Here is a 14,916-nt window from a genome sequence, read left to right as displayed (position 1 = left end):
TTTGAATCAGCCCCTCTGTCGAACATCTGTCTCCTCCGTTTCCTGCTCAGCAGTCGCATATTTGTGGCTGACTGTTCATAAATTTTACCCTTGCCAAGGGAAAGTTGGCCAAAAGTTCCACTCCGGACCACTCCATGCGACTCCTTTCTCTATTGCAGAACAGCACCCTCCCAGCCCGCTTTAAGCCATTGGCAATCAGTTTTCTTATCTGCTTGTCTTATGTGTCCATCCCCACTTGTTACATGGCCATAACTTTTTGTAGTCTGGAAACGCCTTTAGCTTGGCTTTTATAATTCTATTTCCGTTTCCGTACAAAAAACTTTGTGCTTTTTCCCTACGCTACGAGTATATTCCATATACGATGCATGTATGTATATGTATGGACGAGTGTGTGTGTGTGTATATTTCTACACATCTTTTTCACATGTTTCGGGTATTCCATTTTCTTTGTCTGCTTTTGGCAGTATGGGATTATTATCGTCTCTTCGCTCCTCTCCTTACAATCCGGACTCCAGACTGCCATACTCCGTTCTCACTCACGCCATGGATGGTGTGTGGTGTGGCATGGTGTATCGTACATACTCGTCTGTACGTGCTATACTTTTGTGAGCATTGACACTGACTTTGTGTGTCGCTTAGTGGTTTGTCTATCTTTTCCTGCTTTGCCAGCCTTTGCGAGGTGATATTGCGGCTTGGCCATGCCCAAAAAACATGATTTAATCTCCTAACTCAGGGAATTATCACCGAGTTTCTTACATTTTTTTTTGCCATTGCCAAGCGATAATGTATCCATGTAGGCCTTGTAGGCCCCACACCACATTCCCCCACACATACACGTGCATATGTATCTGCTATTCATAGCATAGCATAGCATGTTCATCAATCAATTAATCGATATATAAAATACTCCCGCAAAAGCATACAAGTGGGAGAGTTCCTAGTATAAATAATTAGAAAATAAATAACAGAGAAAAGCGAGTATGAAAAGAGTGGGCCGCCTATGGCAGAATATATTTTACTATATATACATATATATATTTCATGAACTCTGTATATTCTGTACATCTTAATTAGTGCAGACACTGTCGGTGCTGTCGTTGCTGTCGTTGTTGTCGGTGAGACATCGGCAATTATGAAACAAATGAAGTTGAACAAAAATTAACCTCGAATTTTCGTCAAATAAGTCAACGCATACAAAATTATATAAACAGAATCAATTTAAATGAAGCGCACACTTTGGGAGTGCGCGGCAGATGGGGGGGGAAGGCGCAGTACTTTCCCCAAGCAGGTGGCAAGCCATTTCGTCTGTACAAATGGGTGGCAGAGAGGCCGGGACTCTCGGCATAATTTCAATATGGCGTCTGCTGCTACAGCGCGTGGCCAGCAGCCGAAACTGCCACTTAGAGGCGGCGGCCGTGCCTCATGCCGACGCGTACACCTCATTGCTATCCGGGGCAATCCGGCGGGACAGAACGGGACGAGACGGGCTGGGCTGGGCTGGGCTGGACCGGGATGGGGCATTTCATTGTGCGACGAGCACGGAGATGAGAAAATAACAAAATAAAAATTTGCGTTTATGTTTCACTTGTTTTTATTTTTCGCTGGATTCGTCGCTTACCCCCGGCCCATGTCCTCTTCCGTTGACACTCATTTCTGACAGCTTAAGGACATTTGAGGGTCATGTTCCGCCCCCGTTCCTGCCACTAAGAGTTTCTTGGGACTTTATCCAGATTTAAAATGACATTTTCATAATTCAAGTCTGTGATTCAGCGCCTCTTTTGTAATAAACTTGCCACTTGCCCGCTCACTCGAGTGCCCACTGTGGCGACGTCACCGTCACCGTCAACGTCAACGTCGCTCTGTTGACCCCTAATTGTGTGGGTTTCCCCTTTTTGCTATTTACTATGTCTCGAGTGGAAGCCCCCGCCTCCTATATTGAACCCATGCTTAGCAACAGCTGCCCGTAATGAAATTAAATTATGGTTTCTATAAAGGCACACACACACACACACACTGTGGAGGGCCGGAGGAGGCTTCCACCGTGGCTGTGGGCAAGGGAAAAGATTCTCATATTTTCCGGGGTTTGTCACATTAAAATTTAGTGCTTCTTTTAAGTGCCGGTAATAAGATATTTGTATGCTTTTAGGCGGTTGGCGTTAGGCAGACAGCCAGCCCAGCCCGGCCCGGCCCAGCCAGTGGAATCAGCCAAATGCCACTGCCAGTGCCACTGCCACTGCCAGTGCCACTGCCACTGCCACTGCCTGTGCCATGTGTTGGTTGGTTGGTCCTCCTCTGCACGGAGCTCGTGTGCATGTGGCGTTGCTCTTGCTTTTGCATAATTTAAAAGTACCAGAAAGCGACAATATATTAAGGATTAGACTAGAATGCTGTTAAGACTGGCAGAGATTAAAGAGGGCCGGAAGAGTGTGTGTCTTTAAGGCTACGCGGAGAGACTCTACGTTTCATTAGTGGAACTATTTTTTGATTAATTCGAGTGCCATGTCGTTTCATTTTTCATTCGCGAATGCTGTTTGATAGCTCTGTTCCTTGGGGCATAATTAATCGAAAGGGAAAACATCAGTGGAGACCATAAAGAGTTATTAATTGAATGTAAAATGTCTGGGGATGGGAGTAGGCGAAGGAATGCGCACAAGGCTCATTCCATAGTTCTTTTGGTCTTCTATAAGAGCATAGAAGATAGGTCTCTCCAAATTCGGATAATAATATTTATGTAGTATGTATGTATCTGCGACCAACTGCAAGAGACTGTACTTTTTTGTATCTTTTTTTGAATTCCGCAAGCAAACTGCAGGGGAATAGGGTCTGGTCTCCCTTTTGTTGTTGTGTCAGGTCTGGGGTGCCTCTGGGACCCTTGGAGCGTAACGCTGACAGAAGAGAACGACATTTGTTTCATTACCCCGCAGTCTTGACCCCTGTTATCGGGGCAGTCTGCCGCTTGGTGCCGCATGAGCGCACCTCTTAAGAGCTCTTTCGGAGGGGTGTTACGCATAGCTGTTGCTGCATAATAAAAAACAACACTACGCTCGCGGGGTACTCCTGAATTCTTTACCTGAATGATAATCTTGTTTGAAATCCACTAGAACTGCGTGAGAAATGTCGGAAACTTTCGACAATTAAAATCGAATTTTCAAGCGTACAAAAAGCGCAAAAATGCCGATTAATAAAAACGCAGCTTAAAACTTAATCAATCAACTTGGACGTTGAAAAGCAGCTCAAACAACGCCTCCTGTCGAGGACACGGATCGCCACCTACTGCCTCGAAAAACAGCATGTAACGACACTCCAAAGTCCGCAGTAAATGCTCAAAGTCAAAGTGTAATTACGTCCGAAAAACATTGACATGGAAAAACGAAACGAAACGAAGCGAAAGACGAAAGTCGAAACGAAAGCAACAATGAAGGGAGGAAAACTTCAACTCCAATGTGCAACAGAAGCGGAAGAGAGGAGGCAGGGAGGTAGGGAAGGTTTTCCAGCTAGTGGCGAAAAGTTGGAAATAGTTTGGGTGGAAATCATTTGAAAGGATAAATGCATAGGAGTACTCGTACTCCTGCCCCCGCCCCCGCCCCTGGCCTGGAGTGCGGAGTGGAAGGCGTCTTAATTTTCTCATCTTCTATAAAAGCGAACGTTAATTGGGCATAAATAAAATGCCGCCGCAAGTAAAGTGTGCACAGAGAGTGCTCCCTAAACAGATTTGCAATCGAAAAACCTATCTTGGCTTTCGCTCACTTGAACTCAATTTTCCAAGCGGCCCGAGTGTCTGTCTGCAGATTAATTTTCATCTTTTCAATGGAGCTTAAGGCTCTGGAAACACGCAGAGACGAAACCATATTAAAGGCAGGACAGAGGAAGTGAAAACTTTGGTCCAACGGCACAACGAAACGACCAGCGATAAAAGCGGACTCCTCTTCCTATTGACTGGTTACCACTTCCGACGCAAACTCCATCCACCATTCACCATTCACCACAGGCAGAGCAGAGTCAAAAGGTAGACCCCAAGAGGTATGCCCTGGTCTGGCTGTGGACAGCCCCGATCCGGTTTTACCCGTACTCGCACTCATCGCACTCCTCGTACTCCTCGTACTCTTCGTGGTCCGGGGGTCTTGTTTTGACTGCGAGAGCAACATATGCAAATTTAATATTTTTATTAAAAAACTTTTTGTTGTGGACCGCACAAAAGAAGAGGTATTGTTCAAGTAGGTAAAGAGAGAACACTGCACAGGGAACAGGGAACAGAGACGGCGATGGAGATGTAAGGAGTATTCTTTAGACACACGAGAGCAGAAGAGCAGGGGGGTTTTGGGGTGGGGGGTAGTCTGTCTCTGTTTTGATAAGGAAGCGAATTAAGTGCTGCGGTGCTTTGGTGTTTTTAAAAGCCAGCACAACGCTTTCCCCCACTCCACTTTTCCACATTGAACAAAAGTTTTTTTTATTCAGGAGGACATTGGCAGAGAAAGGATATCGCATATCGTATGTGAGAGAGTGTACCGTCCGCTCTTCCCTTCGCCACCACGTAGTATACCCTTGCAGAGAGGGTATTACGTTTTTTACCCACCAGATGAAGTTCAGGGGAAGTATTGGACCAAATTGGAAGACCGTACCGTATAGGACCGTACGACCTTATCTGTCGTAGAGAGTATCGTGGTGAAGCTTTTTCCCGAACTAAAAAATGTATTACGTCAACGAAATTTTCTTTAACAGAAATCGATGAAGGGTCCACGTCCACCTTGACTACATTTTACGGATATTTGTGGTTTCGCCAACCATCAACTGTCGCACGTCAAATTGTTTGTAAAAGGACAACGAGAAGGTATTGCTACGATGATATGTGTAGCCTTTGCCTGGTCTGAAAACGTCAGTCGATAACCAAAAGCCGCTTACACAATGCTCGGAACACAAAAATTCTTTTTCGTTTGCCAGAGCCTTGAATGTTAGCAGGAGGCATTCTGTATCCGTCCAGTGCTCATGTACTTCTGTACTCCTGTACTCCTGTACTCGTGTACTCCTCTGCCCCTCCGCTTGTGGTCATGGGAACGGGACTTTGAAGATGAAACAAAAAGCGGATTGCATCTCTGCTGTAACTGATTGAAGCAATGGTTCAAAGCTTTTCGAAATCCATTTGTTTATTCCGTAAAATTCAGCTCCGTTCCCAAAGAGTAATAATCCCTTACGCACTGTCGAGGCTTTGACACCTGAACGTGGATATCCTGATAACTCCAAGAGGCACTACAGTTCTCTGAATGTGTTTCCCTTTCTTTCTGCAGGTAACAAACGCACAGAAAAACAGCAAACAAAATGTTACCGAAGTACAAGAAAAAGTTCTAATAATAAAGCAGTTCACGTTATAATGATGGGAGCATGTTATTCCTACAACAACACAACACACAACTAACAAGCAACAAAAAGCAACAAAAAGTAGCAACAAAATTGCTGTCAGCAAAAACTTTTGCCAGAGAGAGAGAAAACTTTCCATCATCATCAAAATGCGCTCAGGCCTAATTTAAATATGTTTGAACTTTTTGCTGTTTTATTTTGCCGCCTCGTTTCCTATTATTTACATACGACACAGAGCGAGAGAGAGATAGAGAGAGAGAGAGAGAGAGACAGAGAAAGTTCTGGGAGATTTGGCGACTTTTCTCAAAGGCAAAAGTCTCTCTTTCCAAATGCTTGGACAGCTTTAAGTTTGACACAACGAAAAGTTTTGTTTGCTAAGAGGGAAAACACTGTCCTGTCCTGTCCTGTCCTGGCCTGTCCTGGCCTTCTTTTCTTTTCTGTTCGGTTCGGTTTGGTTCCTTTTTTCCCTTTGCTTTTCCGAGTGTGTCGCATTAATGCAAATATAATATGCCGCGCCCCCTGTTGACATGCGACAAATTACAAAATGAAAGCTTCTCAATCTTTGTCCTTGCTGCCTTCTTGTCCGATTTGTCAGAATTATCCACCTGCTTCTGCTCCTGCGCCCGCTTGTGCCCCCAGTGGATGCCCCATTGGGATGCTGGCCGACACCTCAGGAGAAACTTTAATGCAGCCGCAAGTCAACATCCAACAAAGATCTTGGTGCCACACAAAACTAAACCAAAGTTAGGGTTTCAAGAGTTTTTAAGTTCTTAAGCACACACTACACCATGGCCTTGGTGTGTCGGGGGGCGGGGGGCAAAAGGAACTAGAAGTGGCAGTGGAAGTCCTGCGAGTGCTGGGAGAGTCGTCCAGGAAGGTGTTGTTTTGTTTGAATTCCAGATTTAAGGATTTTCTTGTACTTTCTGGAGTATCCTATAATTCCCACAAGGTTGAAATTACTTATTTACTACCGGATCCGGTGGGATGATGGATAAATGATTGATGGACTTTCTCATGCTTTCTCCATGCAAAAAACCAACAAAAAACCAACAAAAATCGAGTTATAATTATCTCCATATTTCCGGAAATCGGATATATTTAGAAGTAATTCAAGTAAATCGTTGCCCAGCCCAGGAAGCAATTCTCAAAGTAAAAACCAACAGCAAATATGTGAGTAATAATGACAAAAAAAATAAGAAAAAAAGTAAAGCAAATGGGAAATCAGAAAAAGGAAGAAGCCAAACGAGTGCCCACATATGTGCTGCAGAAGAAGTTGTCCGTCCAGCAGTTGTTGCAAGCCAATGTTGCATGCAGCACACAGAAGCCAGAAGTGCGAGTTTGCGAGCGCAGGTCCCCGAGGTATTAAGTTTCACTTTCAAAATTTGCCAACTGTTCAACTTGTGCTGACAGTTGGTTGAGTGGTCGCCAGTCGGAGGTTGTCGACAGTCGAGAGTCGCCAGTCGGTAGTTGTTTGCAAATATTTTATGCTCATTGATTTTGTGGCATGTCGCAAGCGGCTAGGAGCGGAGTCTACTGCCGCGACTAGAGTACGACGAGCAGAACGTACAAATCCCCAAGAAGAGTAAACACAGCGGCCCGCCCCCCCCTGAAGCCTTGACATGGTAAGGTGCACTAGTCGGCTCGATATCGGGTTACAGGGGGTACGAGGATCAGCCAGAAACTGATTTATGAAAATCTGCTTGGTAAGCTTTAAGCCGCAACCCAATCCGGGCCTCGTCACTGCAATTTTTCTATGGTAAAAACATGAAACTAAGCAAAAGAATTCCCCATTTTCATTTAAATTTTGTCCATCCACCCAGAGAGAGAGAGAGAGAGAGAGAGGGGTAACAAATCTAGGGGATGTCAACTTTAAACTTCGTAAACGCCTTCAGCGGCAGTGCCTTTAATCAATGTCAGTGGCACAGGAGGCGGGGGCAGGTCCAGAGGGCGGAGGAGTTGGATTATGCACGAGCGCTACACCAAAGCGGAACATTAGCCAATATTTGCACTTCACTTTGGTTGAAAAATGCACTCATATAACTTACAGGGGGGGTGGAGGGGTTGGAAATCTTACGAGCCAAGGAATCACGAACAGGTGCATGAGTCACGGGAAAATGCCATTTCCCCACAGAGTGGGAAATCACAAGAGAAGGATCACAATGAGCTACTTTTTACGTGGCTGGCAGAATGCAAAGATGGGGAAAACAAACCATTTAATTTGCCCTGACACTTTCAGGGCCATCCATAAGGAGCCAAAGCATTCTGCAGTTGCATTAGCTCCTGGCTCCTTGCTCCTGGCTCCTGTATTCCCATCTCTATGCGCTTGTAGATGTCCCTGCTCCTTTCTAAATTAATGGTTAACTGTCAAATTGTACAAACTAAACGACATTTTATGCATTGTCGAGAGAGAAGCTCAAAAAAGTCTTTGTCTAGTCCATAGAATGGATATGTTTTGATTTATTCTGAGTTCTATTTATGTAAATATTTTGAACAGGAAACCTCATGCGGTTTTCAAAGAATTTCGGCTTGGAATTTGTGGCCCAGTTGGCTGCTAGATGGCCTCCATGAAATCAAGCCAATAAAACAGCTGGAGAACAATATAATATGCTCCCCATAATCACCGGAGAGGAGCTATAGTTGGTACTTTGGGGACGCCTCAGATGTGGAAAATGGACCCCTAATTGGCGACAGTCACTCGAACACCAATTAGAAACCCCTTTCGTACACATTGGAACTAATCAAAGACCGAACTGTGCTAAAGGGAAATGCTTTCATTTAAAATGGTAACAAAAACTGCCAGCCAGAGACACACATGGAAGAGTCCTTTAGGAAAACGAGAGAAGAGACGGAGAGCAAGTACATGTACTATTTATAACAATTTTATGAATTTTTCTGCCTCTGTGGTCACAAACGGCGGAGGGGACATCCCCGATGGGTGATGGGCGATGGGAGATGGGCGATGGCTGAGGGGGGTGTGTGCTGATTGGAAGCGGATGGGAGGAGGAGCTACTAGCAATTTGCATATTCAATTGCTAGAGTGGCAGTAGGAGACAGTCGAGAGAGAGAGAGAGGGAGAGAGAGACTGTGTGGAGGAGTGGTATTTTATTGCTAGACAGCCTCCCGAATGACAACTGACTTGATTAGAGTAGAAGACTGACTGGCGACTTCCTAATGGACACAGAGTGCTGCTAATAACAAATATCCTCAAATAGTACCAGTACCTGTCCGTAGTGGGGCACTTATCATGGCCCTGTCCTGGAACGGTCCGGCATAATTTTGTTTTTGGCGTTAATTGGCATTGCCTGATTGGCTGCCACATGCAACATGCAGTGTGCAGCAACAAACAGCAGTGGCTGCAGATCGAAGCGGAAGGCCAACGCAATGGGCAACAGGAATCGCATTTGACAACAATTAAATTATCGCATTAATTGATTTGCCTTTTGGTATTTGCCTACCGCGTGCTGCAAGACCACACAGATTTGATGAGAATTTTGGTGAATATAAATCAATAATGGTATTCCTGATTTTGGCTTTCGATTTCGTGCAATTAGCACGGGCAGTGCACGCCGCCCAACGAGAGCTGGAACCGAGGCCAGGGAAACCTTTTCATGGTCTGGAGATAATATCGTACCATATCCATGAGTAGGTATAATATAAATGAATAGAATAGGAATGGAATAGGAATGGAATTAGGACTTAAAATTGTTGATTGCCATCAAAGGAGTTCCCAGAAACATCATCATAAAACATCTTATCCTCCATTGTAGAGCCATACAAATTAACATCATTGACAGAAAGAGCAGTTGAATGTTGCACGTTGAATGGTGAATGGTAGACCCCCCTCCCCGCCCGGCTAAGGCTACACTGACTAATTCAAGACACCTGCTTCCCATTGAATTCCGTGAAATACATGAAATCCGTATCTCAGGCAGGAAGGACGCGCGATGCGAACAATCGAAACCGTATCGAAAATTTGTTTACCAGGAGAGATGCGAGATGGGACACACGCAATAGGACGCGACACATACAATATAGCAAAGCGTAGGAGTACAATCTCCCTTTCTCTGAGGATGGGGATGGGCGTTGGGGTTTGGGGATTGGGGATTGGGATGGGGTTGTGTGCGTGGGTCTTCCATGTGTTGCTGATAATGTTTGTGCTGTCAGTTGTTGTTGGTGCCGTTGCTGTTGCACATGACATTCAATTGCCACAAATCAAGATACGGCGATGGGGAGAAAGAAAAGAAAAGCGAGCAAAACGAGGCAAAGCCACACAGTCTGTCTAAGGGATACGATTTTCGGGAGGGGGGGAGCAGTCAGGAGGAGAAGGATACTCTACGCGTACGCGTACGCGTACGAGTGAGTGAATGTGGGTGGGTGTATTATGGTACTCCCTTCGCCCCTCGCCCTTCGCCCTTCGCCATTCTCTTGGAGGCACGTGCCAACCGTTGCGTTGTGGAGACGTCTCCCGATTTCGGCTTCTGCTCTGTTCGCTTTTACAAATGACAAGCCCAGTTTGTGCCACACATTTGAATGCTTTGTGCCTGTCGTGGTGCTGTGTTGCGTTGTGTGCCTGTTGTGGTGTGTGGCATGCTGCATTGTATTTTAATGTTCCTGCCGTTGTGTTATCATAAAATAAAATTTTCCGCTGCGTACGATTACTTGTGCCCGTCCCCGTCCCCCGTAATGCAGGGGGGGGAGATGAATGGACGGACGGGAAAAGCCCCACACGAGCATCATGCAGTTGTGCTTTTGACTTTTAAAATGGGTTTAAATTTAAATGGATTACTGCCTCATGAGGGGCATGAGAGGTTTTCCAATAGAGACGGGCTCACGTTACACGGCACAGAAACAGATGCAGATACTGATAGAAACCGAATATCAATCCGTTTATCCCTTTTTCGAGAGTTCAATTATATGCCATGCCACCTTCTATACAATCTGGCATAGACGGAGGCGGAACAGCCAATGAAATGCTAAAATGAAATGCGTTTCAAAGTAATAAAAATAGAAAAATGATATAACACTCGGACTCTGCCTCTGCAAATAGAAGAGTAAAAATACGTAAAATGTTTTTGCCATGGCATCCTGTAAATGTTGCACATGCAACATCCGTCTCGTCCGGTGGGAGGGGGGGTGAGGGGGGTCTGCTGCTGCTGCATCTGATGAAGCGCAAATGTTTTCTCTAGCTATTATTTATAGACTAATTCATTTTGTGCGGCAATTGAACAGAGTTTTTCGGCTCCTCTTTTCGTTTTCATTTTCATTTTCATTTGAGGTATTGGCCAATTCGGATTGTATGGAAAATAAACATTAGGCATAACACGACACAGACACACGTGCAACGTACACCGTACACCGTACACCGTACAACATGTGTCTGACCCAAGCCATATGTTGTTGTTTTTGTATTCGTATTCGAGATACATATATCTTAAAGTTAAATAGCCCGTGCGGACCATAAACTAGGCGAAATGAAAAACTCTAATGAAAGTCATAAAAGTATAAAAGATATACGAGTAAATATATATGCAGATATATATCCACAAAGTGGGCGAAGCGACAGAAAATTTCATTAAAAAAAAAAAAAAAAAACGAAAATGGCGCCAAGTTTGCACATAAAGTTTGTTTTTACGCTAAACGTGTGAAGAATTCGCACCCCTCGAGCCTCGAGCCTCGGGCTGCGAGCTGCGAGCCTTGGGGCCTTGGGGCGTTGGGCCAGCAACAGTACAAGAGCTTAGAATATTTAATGCTTTTCCCGGCGGCCCGCTCTTCTTCGGGAGAGTCTTTGTACTATAAAAGATGTACTATAATGAAAACTGGAGATCATAAAACATATGCAAATGGCGTGGGAGAAGAGCCATCCGCAATTGCAGCTCCGGCTCTAGCTCCAGCTCCAGCTCCGCCGACATTTCTCTTTCTCATGCACCGAGTCGTGTCGAGTCGAGTCGAGTCTCAGGTCAGCCTCGAAACAAAGCTGGGAAAATGTTGTCTCACTCGCGTGCTTTCGTGCTGCGGAAAGCATTCCGTAAATGCATTTCCCATGCACTGCCAGCAAAAGCCAGAAGGCACAGAAGGGCAGCGGAAAGAACAGCAAAAAGCCAAGCAGCAAATGTAAGCAAACCTCTCGGAATCCCGCCGAACAGAAGTTACAATATTTAATTAAGTGTAGGAGATCATCATCATGTGGCAATCATTCAGCTTCCTCCAGCACACCAGATACCTTCTCACTTTCTCACAATACGAGTGTACTGGGCACTCGGAAGAGTACCTGCCTGCAGATCAGTTGTTTTATGGTCATCTCGCGTGTTTCCCAATTTCGTCGTCACTTTCTTTTAATTGGTTTATTCCGCTTTGCCTATCACACCATTTCGGTTACAATAATAACGCCCTGAGCGCCCTTGAGCATTGGTAATGTTCTGCCAGTAACTGTTTGGAGTGGTTTTTAGTTCCATTTTGTGATTATGGAAATGTCTAATGAGATTCGGTAAAATGTGAGACGAACGTCATAAAAGACTGAGCAGCGAAACTGTTGAATTTAATAATTGAATATCTCTCTAGCCGAAAATTGAATTCACTTAGAGGGGACTCGTTCCATGTTCTTGCTCGTTAAAAAATCTGCTCCTTTGGCACAAGCGACGAGGCCTTAGCCGCGACAAAACGCAACAACGGGAAAAGCTAAAAAAATATGTAGTTGCACTTTGGAAAAATGGGAAAAAGAACAATGGCGAAAAGGGCTTCGGCGGATGGTTGGGATGGATGCGCGGGGGGCAGATGCAGTGCTGAAAAGTGTACCGACGCGACCGACGCGGCCGACGGTTGGCTGGTGGCACAGGACCCAGACAGAAGCCGATGCCAAACAAATGCTAATGAAAAGAGGCAGCAGAAAAAGATCCACAAACACTCAAGAGAGCGCTCTTTTTTATGGCCCTTGCCACTGTTTCCATTTACCATTTTCCATTTACCATTTTCCGTTTTCCACTAGTCTGCTAAATTAATAATAGAAAGTAACGAAGGAAAGGCGCGACGAGTGTATAATTAATTAAATAATAAGCCAGCGCCCCCCACAGCCCCCCCAACATGAATCGACTTTTTACTCTTTAAGTTTGCTGCTCGTTTAATATGCATGATCTTGTTGTTGGCCAAATGTTACAATGCAGCTCGTTACGATTTCATGGACTGCACAGAAGGCAGCCAAAAACATTTGTAATATTTGCCACACCCGCGTGGAAGAGCTGCTGCTGTTGGTGCTGCTGTTGCTGCTGCATGTGGCAGCATAATTAAAACTCCGTGTGTCGCATATTGCTGAATGCCGAAACTCTGCACAAAACTCCATAATCATGTAAAATTCTATTGGAAAGCAAACTATGTAAAACGCATAATTAATGCATTAGGAAGAAGCTGGGCCCCGAATGGTGGGGGGACTGGGGGCCTTTTAAAATACATGTGTACTCCCCGCTTAATTTATATTTATTGTGCAGATTGTGCCGCCGCTTCAGTAACAGATCTTACCAAATTGTGCACTGACATGGCCCACAAATGCCAGGCATAGTAGCAGCAGCAGTTGCAGTTGCAGTGGCATCGTTGGGTGTGAAGATGGCCGCGAGGGCGATGGCGATGGCGATGACGATGGCGATGGCGTCCGACCCCCCGGCGACTTCTTGGGGATGCCGCTGTGTGGCGAGCGTCTCAGCAACATGTTTCCAGTGTTATAGACAGTGCCGCCAGTGTTGTGTTGTGTTGTTAGCCGAGAGTATTAAACACCTGCTTTCGGATTTGTCCTCACTCACGCGCATTCAATATTTGTTTGGGTGGTGGTGGTGGCGGTGGTGGGTGGGTGGGGAGTGGTGTGGGTGTCGGTCGAGTCGCTTCTTTCGTTTCACGATTTCTGGTTTTTTTTTTGTTTTTGCTTTGTTTTTATTTTGTTTCGATGTCAGTTTTGTATTTCAATTTTCAGCCGCTGCCTCGCCTCGCTTTGGCATTTAGTTGATTTCTCTCTGCGTTTGCCTTTACAATATCATTTACTTTGTTTCACATTGATTTTTCACTTGTATTCTATCTTTTTTTTCCTTCTGATTTATTATTTTGTAGGTGTCGTATTTCAATCATTGAACATTTAGCACTTTGGTCTGCAAAGAAACCAGAGGAAGAATAATATTTCAGATTAATATAAAACAAGAGCAAAATCATCTAAGGTTTCTATGGAAATTGAAATGGAAATGGAAATAAATGTGACTTGTGGAATCGACTTTTTGTTGCGTTTTAAAGTTAGCTTAAATCTGTCTTAAATGCACGAATGTTTCGAGTTTTCATTAAAAATATCTACTTATGTGATGTTCGAGTTACTTAACATCTCATCGCATCGCATTGCACACACACACATCCTCAAGGACTTGTATTGTAATTGAAACCAATTCGCTTTTGAAGCCAGCTCATGTCTCCATTACTGATTAAATTTGTCAGTTTCGCGGAACCATAACCAGAACCAGAACCAGGACAAGGGCTAATATGTATATTTGGTTATTCTGTCGGATGATTGAATATCAATTTTTGAAAATAAAAAGCCAATGCAAAAGCCAATTAATGTTCCTCTTGGGTATTGAAAAGTTAGACGCCAACAACTTTCAAAGATTTTCAATCAATTTGGTTTATTTGATTTTGGCTCGGACACAAATAACAACAATATTGATGCGATGCGATGCGAGGGAGAAAACTGGTCAAAATCAGGCCAAACATTGTATTAGTTCTTTCCGGCGCAATTTCCTAAAAGTATGCTCCACAATATTTTGTAATTTCTTTCGCTTCTCGTGTTTGCGTTGGTGTTTGTGTTTGTGTTTGTGTTTGTGTTTGTCCAGCAAACTCCCGACTCTTGACTATTGCCGAAGATGTTGGGCAGATTGGAGGGAAACGGCAACGGGCAACGGGCAACGGCAGCGGCAATGGCGATGGCGACGACGATTTGTGTATTTTCGAGGCCGCTCCGATATTGATTCCAATTTGTGGGTGCATGAGGCACGGCGTTGAGGCAGCCCCGAAGGCCATCCCGCCGCCATATGCCCACTGTTTGCTTGCCTTTTGCTCTCTGCCAAAGCGAACGAAGCGGGAAAAATAAATAAATCCCCAAGTATATGTATAGTATATGAAGAGGCGGCGGGTGCGGCGGGTGTGGCGGCGGCGGCTGGCGGGACCAACAAACATCGAATAGTATTAACAAATACTGAGCCAAAATACTGTTTTCCAATGAAAACGTGACTGGGGGGCCCCCACTGAAAACCGCATGAAAATATTTATGTATGCCATCGCATAGACAAATTTATATTTCCCCATATACCATACTAGATATTGGCATATGTACGTATGTATGTATGTCTATAATACTTGACCAATATCTGGCGAGCCAACGTCAACGTCAACGTCAAAAGCAGCGCAACGCCACACACCCACCCACTATGCCGCATGCCGCATGCCGCACTCTCCACACACTCTGTCTACCCGCCCACATAGAGTCCACACCGTCTACTCTTTGATAAAACGTACGAGTGTGTGTGCTCTTATGAGATCTTGTTT

At 44.8% G+C, this 14,916-nt stretch overlaps 1 protein-coding gene across 9 annotated transcripts in view; it reads right to left on the bottom strand.

The window, feature by feature from the left end:
• LOC108152559 (hemicentin-1) overlaps nucleotides 1-14,916 on the bottom strand; it is a 49,197-nt gene that overhangs the window by 24,309 nt on the left and 9,972 nt on the right. For all 9 annotated transcript variants that reach the window (XR_004471369.1, XM_017281991.2, XM_017281983.2 and 6 more), the window contains exon 2: nucleotides 12,862-13,478. Coding sequence is in view for 8 of the 9 variants with exons in the window: in XM_017281991.2 (XP_017137480.1) it covers nucleotides 12,862-13,048 (187 nt within the window). In the remaining variant the exon portion in view is untranslated. The remainder of the gene's footprint in view (nucleotides 1-12,861; nucleotides 13,479-14,916) is intronic.

Source organism: Drosophila miranda, chromosome XR (assembly GCF_003369915.1).
Source record: "Drosophila miranda strain MSH22 chromosome XR, D.miranda_PacBio2.1, whole genome shotgun sequence".
NCBI lineage: Eukaryota > Metazoa > Arthropoda > Insecta > Diptera > Drosophilidae > Drosophila > Drosophila miranda.
This window is presented reverse-complemented; position numbering and strand designations above follow the sequence as displayed.